Source organism: Auxenochlorella protothecoides (genome assembly GCF_000733215.1).
Source record: "Auxenochlorella protothecoides strain 0710 unplaced genomic scaffold scaffold54, whole genome shotgun sequence".
Lineage (NCBI taxonomy): Eukaryota > Viridiplantae > Chlorophyta > Trebouxiophyceae > Chlorellales > Chlorellaceae > Auxenochlorella > Auxenochlorella protothecoides.
In genome coordinates, this window is record NW_011934258.1 from 652,039 (window position 1) to 662,866 (window position 10,828).

The 10,828-nt window shown below is 67.9% G+C and overlaps 6 protein-coding genes across 6 annotated transcripts in view; 3 read left to right on the forward strand and 3 right to left on the reverse strand.

Moving 5' to 3' along the window:
* Positions 1-1,979: 1,979 nt before the first annotated feature.
* Positions 1,980-2,527, forward strand: F751_4859 (DCC family protein, chloroplastic; the record flags this gene model as incomplete). The annotated part of the gene is made up of 2 exons (XM_011400960.1): positions 1,980-2,107; positions 2,317-2,527. The coding sequence occupies 2 exons, from the start codon at positions 1,980-1,982 to the stop codon at positions 2,525-2,527; spliced, it is 339 nt and encodes a 112-aa protein (XP_011399262.1).
* Positions 2,528-3,518: 991 nt separating this feature from the next.
* Positions 3,519-6,832, forward strand: F751_4860 (hypothetical protein; the record flags this gene model as incomplete). Its single annotated transcript, XM_011400961.1, has 5 exons — positions 3,519-3,924; positions 4,109-4,815; positions 5,341-5,485; positions 6,119-6,459; positions 6,770-6,832. 5 exons carry the CDS (start codon positions 3,519-3,521, stop codon positions 6,830-6,832), a joined length of 1,662 nt encoding a protein of 553 aa, XP_011399263.1.
* Positions 6,833-7,193: 361 nt separating this feature from the next.
* Positions 7,194-7,973, reverse strand: F751_4861 (Small nuclear ribonucleoprotein Sm D3; the record flags this gene model as incomplete). Its single annotated transcript, XM_011400962.1, has 4 exons — positions 7,194-7,274; positions 7,471-7,659; positions 7,789-7,856; positions 7,940-7,973. 4 exons carry the CDS (start codon positions 7,971-7,973, stop codon positions 7,194-7,196), a joined length of 372 nt encoding a protein of 123 aa, XP_011399264.1.
* A 203-nt stretch (positions 7,974-8,176) lies between these two features.
* F751_4862 (hypothetical protein) lies at positions 8,177-8,485 on the reverse strand (the record flags this gene model as incomplete). Its single annotated transcript, XM_011400963.1, has 1 exon — positions 8,177-8,485. One exon carries the CDS (start codon positions 8,483-8,485, stop codon positions 8,177-8,179), a length of 309 nt encoding a protein of 102 aa, XP_011399265.1.
* F751_4863 (Casein kinase II subunit beta) lies at positions 8,310-9,366 on the forward strand (the record flags this gene model as incomplete). The annotated part of the gene is made up of 3 exons (XM_011400964.1): positions 8,310-8,423; positions 8,578-9,195; positions 9,310-9,366. The coding sequence occupies 3 exons, from the start codon at positions 8,310-8,312 to the stop codon at positions 9,364-9,366; spliced, it is 789 nt and encodes a 262-aa protein (XP_011399266.1).
* Positions 9,367-9,890: 524 nt separating this feature from the next.
* F751_4864 (Nuclear pore complex protein Nup98-Nup96) overlaps positions 9,891-10,828 on the reverse strand; it is a gene marked incomplete at both ends in the record, with an annotated part of 10,139 nt that continues 9,201 nt past the window's right edge. Inside the window, one exon of the mRNA XM_011400965.1 lies at positions 9,891-10,562. Within this exon, the coding sequence (XP_011399267.1) occupies positions 9,891-10,562 (672 nt within the window). The remainder of the gene's footprint in view (positions 10,563-10,828) is intronic.

Sequence of the window (10,828 nt, forward strand, 5' to 3'; positions counted from 1 at the left end):
TGGCACCCGCGGCGCCGCGGGTGAGCCGCGCGATGCAGCGCCCCGTCATCGTGGGCGAGGTGCTCCCGCCCAGAACTGCGCAGCGCGCGGCGGCCGCGAGCGCGCGGGCGGCGATGGTCTCCGGACCTGCGGCCGCGCCGCCGCCGCCCGGCCCGCCGGCTGCGGGCGACCGGCCGTCGGTGTATCAGCAGCTGGCGTCGCCGCTGGCCTCGGCCGCGGCCACTCGCTCCCAGGCCAGCCTGCCGCCGCTGAGCCGCGCCGCCACGCCCTCCCCGGGCTCCTCGGGCACCGGGCCGTCGCGGGGACCCAGCGAGGACGCCGAGCCCGGCCGCCGCGGCGCGGGTGGGGGCGGGCCGGCCGCGCCGCAGCGCCCGGCCTCGCGCGAGTCGGCCGGCGCGCGCTCCGTCGCGCCCGGCGGCTGGGACGACGGCGGCGAGGCAGCCGGGGCCTCGCCCCCAGGCATCCCGGACAACCCCTACCTCCTGGACACCCTGCGTCTGGCGGGCGGGGGCTCGGCCTGGGGGTCCTGGAGGGGCGCGCACGACGGGGTGGCCACGAGCGAGGCGGGCGGGGGAGGGGGCGAGGGCGAGGAGAGGGCGGCGCGCCCGGGGGACGCGGCGTGGTGGAGTGCCGTGCCCGCCCACGACCGCTCCGATACCGTGGTCGAGCGGGGGGAAGGGGAGGGGGCCGCCGCGCCGCGCGCGCCGCCGCCCTGGGCCGACTCCTCGCTGCCCACCATGCAGCTGTGGGGTGAAGGGCGAGGAGCCTGAGACGGGACGGGCCCGGGGCGCAAGCGCCGTCCAGTCCCTGCAATCCCCATGGACTGACCTTGGGATGGATTCCTTGCACACCGCGCCTTGCTCGTGACTCTCGCCGATCCCCCTGGTGTGTATGCCCGAGCCGGGGAGCTCGCTGAACACTTCGAGAATGAATCCTGCCTGAGGGTGAAGCTGGGATGGTGACTGGCACGAATGCCAAGGAGAAGGCCCTTGGGTCCTCTTGCTAGCTGCTGCGCTGGCCGTGTGGCTCATACACATCCTTGTGCGTGCAGGAACACCCCAGCACCCGATCATGGCCAGGGAACCTGGGGGTACAGCCGGGGTGCCACCCTTTCCCACCATTGATCGCTATGCATGCTACCCCTGGTGCCCCTTTGCGTTACCATCCTGCGTCGGCTCTTCCAGCGGCCCCATTGCAATGCACGCTGACTGGCTGCCATTCCTCATCCTGCCCACCTGCAGCGTGAGCCTCTGTCACGCACAGATTTACTGTCAGCATTCCGGCATCATCAGTTGGCTCAATCCTTGATCCTAATGTGGTCTTATCATTTAATTACGTGCCCTTGCCTGGGCTGATGCCTCGTGGACTTCACGATGGCACCGATGGGCATGTGACCCACCAATGAGTAACTCTATTCAGTGCCTGAGGCGCTCCTTTCCACCCAGTCCCTCTCATGGACACATACCGGCACAGCCACGGAACCAGCCTTCGGGTGAAGCTACTGCTTGAGGGAGAATTTTCCATAGTAAGCATGGCTAGTCGATCTCCCCAGGGATCGCCATGTTGAGACCATGCCGGGTTACCTGCATGATCGAGACTGCCTCGACTTCCAGGTACGTTCCTCTTCATGCCTAGGTGTCGTAAATTCTGGCATGCAGGGGTCAAGACTTCCGGGTACATCATGCACTCACTACATGATTAGGTCGAGCTTTCAACCCCGACTTCCACTCTCACTTCACTCCCACCATTGAAGGCACCAGCACCAGCTGTATGATCACAAGAGGGCCTCGAAGCGTCCTCTCACGGTCATGACACCAACCGGATCGCACGGAGGGAGGCTTGCTGCACCCCGCTCAGGATTGCAAGCGGCTGCAACAGCCTCCCCTCCAGGGGAGGAGTTCTGGGCGGGGACCGACCAGCGTCCCATCATTCTCTTCGACGGAGCATGCAACCTTTGCAACGGCGGTGTAGGGGCCCTCATGCGTCTGGACACGGAGGCACAGTACCGCCTGGCAGCGCTGCAATCAGAGGCTGGCAGGAAGCTGCTGGTGCGAGTGGGGCGGGCACCCGAGGACCTGAGCTCCATAGTCCTGGTCACACAATCAGGGTGAGCCAGGGGCTGCAGCCTGTGCTGCCACAAGACCTGGACCTTGCCCACATGGAAGGAGGAGTACCACCTACCTGGTACCAGCTCTTTTGGCCCGCGCTCATGAGAAGACCTCACGCAGTACGGAGATGGGCAGGCAGCTCGGGCAGGGGCACCAGGTGATGGTGACACACCACCTTGTACCCCTCCTCTTCCCCAAAACAATGCAGGTTCTGGATCAAATCGGAGGCCATTCTTCGCATTGCACAGGGCCTGCCTCAGCCGACTGCCCTGGCAGCCACAGCCATAAAGGCCCTGCCCATCTTCATACGTGACAAGGCATATGACGCCGTGGCTGGGAGCCGGTATGCCCTGTTTGGACAGCCAGATGCATGCAGGCTTGACCATCCAGGCTACCAAGACAGGTTCCTGCGGAAATGACCCACCAGCCTAAAGCTATTGGAATTATTGGCTCCCAGTGTTGATGAATCCTGGTAAAAGCACGGGGGTTGCACCTCGTGGAGTATCATGAGCCTGAGACAGCCGCACGTGGCTTCCTCGCGCGCCATGTCGTCTCGGACCCCAGGGCGCATCGTGGGCGCGATCTAAACACCAAAGGTGGCCATTGCGTAGTATCATCGACAAGTGGAATCATGTACAAGGTTTCGTGAAGCACCCTGCTCCCTGCCCTTCTGAAGTGCTTCTCGTGGAGCTCAAACGCAGCTACTTGCGCCCTCCACTCCGTGCATCTGGTGATCTGGACCCAGCATAAGCTCTCTAGCACATACAAAATCCTGTAAGAGCGAGAAGAAGTGGCTGCAGCCCTCATCATCGCCTGGCCAGGTGGGGTGTGAGCTGCATCTGTCACGAGGCCAGCACAGCTGAGGCTGTGCGACGTCGATGGACATAGAATGGCTCACCTGAAGTGACTCCTTCTGCAGGAAATATAGGCTCACTTGACGCCAAAAGCTCACTATCGCCGGAATGACGAGCTTGGGATCTCAAACACCCACTGACAAGCTTGCAGCTGGCCGTCGCAAGGTGGGGATTGGATTATGATGGAGGGCAACTTTCTATGAAACAATGCCTCCGGAAGCTACCATTTACTTGAACTTCCCTTGGCCTGCTTCCCCAGTTGGAGGAGTTCAAGCGGAAGAAGCAGGCAGCCCTGGCTGCCAAGGCAGCGGGTGGCGGTGTCCTGGCAATGGGTGGCGGTGCCCCGCTTGCTGCTCCCGCCGCATCACCCCAACCACCCGCTGGAGAGCCCCGGCCACCTGCCCCTGCTCCTCAACAGACTGGAGTGGTCAGGTCGCTTACCTTCCAGCACCCTACTGAGGCAGTTCCTCCTCGCCAGCTGTCTGCAGACACTGCTGAGCTCCGCCAGCTAGAGCCAGCACCAGGGCCGACCGCCGCCGCAGCTGCCTCGCCAGCAATGGCAGCGGCGGAAAGTGTGGATGCACCATTTGCATCTGCTGGTCCTCATGAGATCTTGCATCCCGAGAAACAGCGCGAACAGCAAGGCCCCGCCTCCACAGATTTAGCAAGCACATCAGCCCCGCCGCCGTCCTCCCAAGCTCTCCCTGCCCAGTCCCAGACGAGCCCCGCCCCCACCCATCCTGACGCTCACGAGGCCGAGGCCAGGATCGCGGCGCTGCAGGCCAGCAACGCCGCCCTGGCGCGCCAGCTGGAAAGCATGGAGGCTGCCATGCGCGAAGGTCAGGAGGCCCTGGAGCGGCGGCTGCAGGACTCGGACCGCAACCTGGACAAGGTGCTGAGGGAGCTGGAGGCCACAGATGCGGAGCGCGCATGCCTGCAGCGCGAGAAGGCCGACCTCGTGGGTGAGGAAACGGGGAAGGAGGGGAGGTGTGTGGTTTTCGATGCGGGCTTGGACTGTGTTGTTGTAGCTGGTTGCGGCAATATGAATGTGAGGGCTATATTGGTGCAGAGCCCGTCGGGACTCGCCATTGCCTGTGAATCGCTCACGAGTACCAAGTCGGTACTGCTGCCACTGCCGGTGCGCAGGCGAGGCAGTCATGCTGCGGGCCCAGACGGAGGCCAGCGCGGCGCTCAGGGACGGCGCTGGGCGGCTGGAGGCTGAGGTTGGCAGGCTGACAGGCGAGCTGGAGGCGCTGCGTGCCAGCGCGGCGCAGGGGCAGGACGCTGGCGAGGAGGCCGAAGCCGCTGCGGCTGCCGCTGTAGAAGAGGCCGCCGCTGCCTGTCGCGAGGCGGAGGAGGCTCGGCAGGAGGCAGTCGAGGCCCTGGGGCTGGCTGATGCCGCGAGGGACCAGGCCGTTGCCGCGAGGGAGCAGGCCGACGAGTCCGACCAAGCGCGGGATGCGATAGTGGCGGAGCTTGTTGCGTCGCGCGAGGAGGCGGCGCAGCTCAGAGACCAGCTGACCGGCGCGGAGGGACCCCTGACCAAACTAGTTGAGCTGCAAGAACAGCTCGATTCTCTCCAGCGCGAGGCCGAGGCGGCTGGAGAGGCGGCGGGATCCCTGCGGCTGGAGCTGGCCGCCGCGCGCTCGGCAGCGGACCGCGAGCGAGCGTCGGGGGAGGCGGCGCGGGGGGATTTTGCTGAGGCTCGTGCCGAGCTGGAGGCCGCGAGGGCGGCTGCTGCAGAGCGCGAGACCAAGCTGGAGCGCAGCCTGGAGGCTGCACATGCGGAGGCCGACGCCGCGCGCGGGGCCGTGGAGGCCGCACTTGCGGAGGCGGCGGCCGCCGCCGAGCGCGTAGAAGACCTGCGCATCGCTGGCGCCGACCTGGCGGCCGAGCTGGCGGAGGAGCAGGCGGCGGCGGAGGCGCTGCGCGCGGCGGCGGCAGCCGCTGAGGAGAGGGCTAAGAGCGCTGAGGCGGAAGGACATGCAGCGCAGCAGCAGGTGGCTGCCGCAGAGGAGAGGGCTGCGGCGGCGGAGCAGAGGGCTGTGAGTGCTGAGCAGGCGCTCTCGGCCGTAGAGGAGAGGGCTGCTGCTGCCGAGGACAGGGCAGCAGCTGCAGAGGAGGCGCTCTCGGCCGTAGAGGAGAGGGCTGCTGCTGCAGAGGACAGGGCAGCAGCTGCAGAGGAGGCGCTCTCGGCCGTAGAGGAGAGGGCTGCTGCTGCAGAGGACAGGGCAGCAGCTGCAGAGGAGGCGCTCTCGGCCGTAGAGGAGAGGGCTGCTGCTGCAGAGGACAAGGCTGTGGCCGCTGAGGAGGCCCTCGCGGCTGCAGAGCACAGGGCAGCGGCCGCAGAGGCTGCGGCGGTGGAGGCTCTCGGTCAGGGCGCCGCAGAGGCGGAGGCGCGCCACGCAGCAGAGGTCGCCGAGCTGCGCCAGAAGTTGGAGGTGCAGCGTGCACAGCATGACGCCGAGTGCGAAGAAGTGGAAGAGGCGCGCCAGGCCCTCGCCCGGGACCTGGCGGCCAGCGGTGAAGAGCTGGAGGGCCTGCACTCTGAGTTGGAACAGTCCAAGACGCAAGCCGGCGAGCTGGCGGGGCGCCTGGCCGCGGCGGAGGCCGCCGCGGCCGCCCTGCCCGCGCTGGAGGCGCGGACCGGCGAGCTGGAGGCCGCCCTGGCGGCCCAGGACTCGCAGCAGCTGGAGTTGGTCCAGCGGCTGGAGGAGCTGGTCCAGCGGCTGGAGGCTGCAGACGCGGAGCTGCTGGCCGCGCGCGCCGAGGGCGAGGCGGCGGTGACCGAGGCGCTGGCGGCAGCGGCGGCCGAGGCGAGGGCTGCGGAAACCGGTGCCGCGGCGGCGCTGCAGGAGTCCCGGGACGCCGCGCTGGCCGCCGGCCGCCGCGTCGCGGAACTCGAGGCGGCGCTCGCAGGCGCCGAGGAGCGCGACGCCGCGCGGCACAAGGAGCTAGCCGCGGCGCGCGCGGCGGCGGCGGGCGCCGAGGAGCGCGCCGCGGCGGCCGAGGCCCTGCGCGCCGAGGAAAGCGCGCGCGCGGGCGAAGAGGTCGCCGCCGCGCGCAACGACCTGGCCGGCGCGCTGCTGGACCTGGCGGAGCTCCGCGCAGCGGCAACGCCGGCCACCAATTCTGACCCAGCGACCCGCCCCGCAGCCGCCGAGCTGGCCACGCTGCGCGCACGGCTGGAGCGCGCCGAGACGGCGTTGGAGGGCGAGCGCCACGCGGCGCAGGCCCTGCAGCGGCGGCTGGCGGCGGCCGAGGGAGCGACGGGTGATTCAGAGGCGCTGCGGTCTCGCGTCGCCGAGCTAGAGGCCGCGCTGCTGGCGGGTGGCGGGGGCGAGGAGGCGGGGGCGCTGCGCGCGCTGCACGTTTCCAGCGCCAAGACCATCGACAGCCTGCTGGTGGAGAACGAGAGCCTTGCGCGGCGCGTCAACGGCGCTGGCGCGGCGCGGGCTGACGGGCTTCGACCTCGGGGTGGGGGCGGTGAGGACGAAGTGAGTCACGAAAGCGCTAGGGTGTCGAAGGAGTGCAGGTGGTTGGAAATCCTTGTATCGTCATGCGCCGGGGCGCCGGCGCCACATGTGTGTAGCCTTTGCACCGCAACCTTGCGCAGACGCATGGTGTGCGCCCCTTCTCGTCGGCATCTCGGTCGATCCATGGCATTCAATCACTCGACCGCATACTCCAAAGTGCACCCCTTCCCACTTTCAGCAGATCCAGCCCATGTCTTCATCGTTGTGGCCTGGGCCAGAGCCCGACAGGCGTTCCAACCCCCACACGCCGCGCCAACCCCGCTCCCCCAAGGCATTCTCTTTCTGGGCCTGGATCGCGGGAGCGGATCTGGTGGACGCAGGGGCGGAGGACTGAAAGTGCCGCGTCGGATGGCGGGAACTTTAAGTCCTGTGACACTGTGCATGGCAATGTCCCGATGTGCCAGAATCTCTAGGCAAGGCACGTCCTGAAGTCAGACAGCCCTTGTGTAGGCAACAGCGAGTGTCTTACAGCCAGGGGCGTGGCAGCGGTAACAATATGAGGAGCGAACAGGGAATCGGGTAGCGAGTCAAAGGAGGATAAGAGGTGCGTGGCAGGGGCATGGGAGGCTGGTCCCTGGCGCCTCCTGGGGGTCTGACGCAACAAGCACCCCGCTTGAGAAGCAGGAAAGATGCCTACCCTCCAAGCAGTGATGACGATGTGTTGAAAGAGGAGTGGCCTCTCCAGGCTCTCCGCTTCATGGCCGCCCTCCCCGTCCACGGCCTCCCATGCCAAGTGCCACGTTCTTCATCTTGTTCTTGGGGTCGATGCGCTTGAACTGGGGTGGGGAGAGCATTTTGAGAGGGGTTGAGGCCATGACTGGAGGGATGCTGGGCACGCTCAGACAGCGATTTTTGCACCCTTCCAGTGCCACATGCAGACCGGTTTGAGGCCAGTGCTCTCGCTGAAATACTTGCAATCCCCTTTGAGGCACGGAGGCAGCGCTAGCAAGCCTGAGCCGGCCAGACACCCACCATCGGTGCGTTTTTCAACATGTCGGGGATGATGATGAACCGGATCTGGCTCCCTCGGATGAAGATGTGCTCCATGTGGGAGACCTTCCCATCACGTCCAGTGGCAGTGATGTTGGATAGCTGAACGTTCCAGTTGTCCTCCGCGTCGTGGAGCTCCCCTCGGAAGATCTCACCAGTCTTCAGCTCGACCTGTGGTGGTTTTTGACGTGGTGAGGAGGGCACAATACAAAATGTCAGGGCAGAGAGACGGCTGCACGGGCCGCTTCCTGTTGGTCGTACAATTATAAGAGCATCTCAGCCAACAATTTCCAAGCTCACGCTGACGATGTGGCCCTCTGCCTCGTGGATGAGCTTGACGGGGATACCCACACCCTTCAAGCTTCCAGCTGCCAAGAGGGGCAGATGGGATTTCGGTCGCAAGGTGAACAAAACCAATCAGTTACATATGGTCACACGAACCGCATCTCACCACTGTACACCTGCGTACCTGCTGCCATCGCCATGGTGAAGAGACTTGGTGGGTGATGGCTGGACGGCGCTGGGGGTAGAGAGAAGGCGCTCCTCGAGGCAACGCACTGTAGAGGATCTTAGTGCGTAGTGTGGCTCGAGTTATGCGGGAATTGCACCCCACACTCGCTTAGAGTGTGACCGGGCGGTGCAGGGACGATGGGTGTTTTTCGCGTAAGTGGTAGAAAGGGAGTCGCCCCTACACCGGGGCAAGGTGAGAAACGAGCCCCTGGCATCGCACCCTTCCTTCTGCCTTGCTGATTTGCGGCCTGGTTCTCAGCCAAGCATGGCCCGGGTCCTGAAGTTTGCGAGCGCCACCTGATCCCCTCGCCATGGCGGTGGAGGACGGTGAGACGGTGATGGGGGAGGGCCAGGAGGTGGACAGCGAGTCGGAGAGCGACAGCAGCGAGGAGCCCCAAAGCGGTACCCCCGCCGTGGAGGAAGAGGTGTGTGATCGTGCGCTGGCGGGGCAGGGAGGTGCTGCGAGGCTTTGCGATGGGCCCGCCATGCTGTGCCCTCCCTTGCCTGCCTGACTGGGACCCTGGGCTTGCTGGAGCTGGGGCGTTCCCACCCGCACCCCCCCTCCTCCTGCCTCTCCAGGTGAGCACCTGGATCCACTGGTTCTGCGGCCTGAAGGGCAACGAGTTCTTCTGTGAGGTGGAGGAGGACTACGTGCAGGACGACTTCAACCTGAGCGGGCTGGGGGGCATGGTGCCCTACTACGACTACGCGCTGGACTTCATCCTGGAGGCGGAGTCGGTGCACACCGAGATCATGACCGAGGCGCAGCAGGAGATGGTGGAAGGCGCGGCGGAGACGCTGTACGGCCTCATCCACGCTCGCTACGTCCTCACTGCGCGCGGCCTGGCCGCCATGGCCGAGAAGTTCCGGGCGGGGGAGTTTGGCCGCTGCCCGCGCGTGCTTTGCCACGGCCAGCCCTGCCTGCCGGTGGGTGTGTCGGACCTGCCGCGCCAGGCCACGGTCAAGCTGTTTTGCCCGCGCTGCGAGGAGGCCTACTACCCCCGCTCCCGCCTGCACGGCAACCTGGACGGCGCCTACTTTGGCACCACCATGGCCCACCTCCTCCTGCTCACCTACCCCGCACTGCGCCCCACCAAGTCCACCGAGGCCTTTGTCCCCCGCATCTTCGGCTTCAAGATCCACCCCAGCGCTCACAGGATCGCGGCCGGGTCGGGCGCGGAGCGCAAGCTGCGGCGCGTGCAGCCCGCCAGCAGGGGCGCCGCGGCGCCGGCCGCCGGGGTGGCGAGCAATGGGACGACTTCGTCGCAGCAGAAGGCGGGCGCCGGCGCCGCGCCGCCGGCGTCCCTGCAGCTCGAGGCACAGGACGTCGCCATGGACTCGGCGCCCAGTGCCAACGCGGCGGCCTGAAGATGGCCATCGCGCAGAGCGGGGCGCGGCGACGCCGGGCGGACCGCCGTGCCGTGCGCCGTCGTGACGTGGGCCGTCGGGCCTTCCCTCGCCTCCGCCTCACTCTTCTCTTTCTTCATCTGCTTGTGCGCCGGGCTGGGGGTGGGATGCGCGCCCGCGCAGCCCATCCATCCATCTGACCTGCCGCCCGTCCTCTGCTGCATGTCAACATCGCAGGGATGTGAGAGGCAAACTCCTCAGGTCCCCCCAAACCCGACAGGTCCTGTGCGCTCTCACTTCCCCCCCCGCGGCGTGCCGCCGAGCACCATTTCCCTTCCGACTCGTCCCCCTCCCCTGCACCGCCGTGCAGTCGCCCCCGTCCTCCTTCCTGCTTCCCCCTTGTAACGCAATACAGACTGACAACAGGTGCATGGAGGAGGGTTGTCGGGGGTCATGAAAGCCGGCCAAGGAACAAGCCTGGGGTTGGCAGACCTGCGACGGGGGCGATGCACGTCGCGGCACATCCCTGGCGCGGGGCAACTCCATCAGGCCGGCTCGCTCCAGCGCTCTGCCAGGGCCGCGGCCGCCAGCTGGACGCTGCAGGACAGGCGCAGGCCGGTCTGCGCCGGCAGCTGCGCGGCGGCCAGCGCCTGCGCCGGGGCCGGCGCGGCCTCGCCGCCGTCCGCCAGCTCCCAGCCGCCCAGCTCCGAGGCCATGAGGGCGAGCGCGGCCTGGCGTCGCGCCGCGTCGCCGCGCCCCGCCCGGCCCGCTGACCACCCGGCGCCGGCCAGGCCCCAGCGCTCCTGCGCAGCCGCCAGCGCGGCGGCCTGCGCGACGCGGGCCCCCCGCAGTGCCTCGGCGCCGTCAGACCCGCCGCCCGTGCTGCGCGCCTGGCCGACGTGCGCGGCGCGCAGGGCCAGGTGCCGCACGTACGCGCCCGCGCCCGCCTCCCAGCCGTCGATGGCCGTGGCGTGGGGCGCCAGCGTCTCCAGGGCGTGAGAGAGCGAGACGGGTGCCGCGGCGAAGGTCGGGCGGGGCGATGCCGGACCTCTCCCTGTGCCGGCATGGATGGCCTGGCCCACACCAGCCTCCCTCCCTCCCTCCTCGCCACCCCCCGCCAGCAGGCGCCCGGCCGCGACGTGGGCGCAGAGCACGTCGTGCGCCTCCCGCCAGGCCCCCGCCTCCAGCAGGCGTGCCAGGCGCACCTCGTGGTCGTGCTCGGCGCGCGCCAGCGTGGCCAGTGCGCTGGCCACCCAGGCGGCCGGCACGCGGAGGTCGCGCGTCAGGAAAGCGCGCGCCTCGCCGTCGCGCCACGCGGCCGCGTGCCGGCCCAGCAGCGCGCGGACGGCGGCCTCGCGCGCCGCGCCCCGCGGCAGGCACGCCGCGACGTATACCGCCCAGGCGGGGCGCCCCGCGGCCTCCAGCTGCGCGATCAGCCCGTCGCTGGCGCGGGCCAGCGCGGCGGCGGCGGCAGACTCCTCGT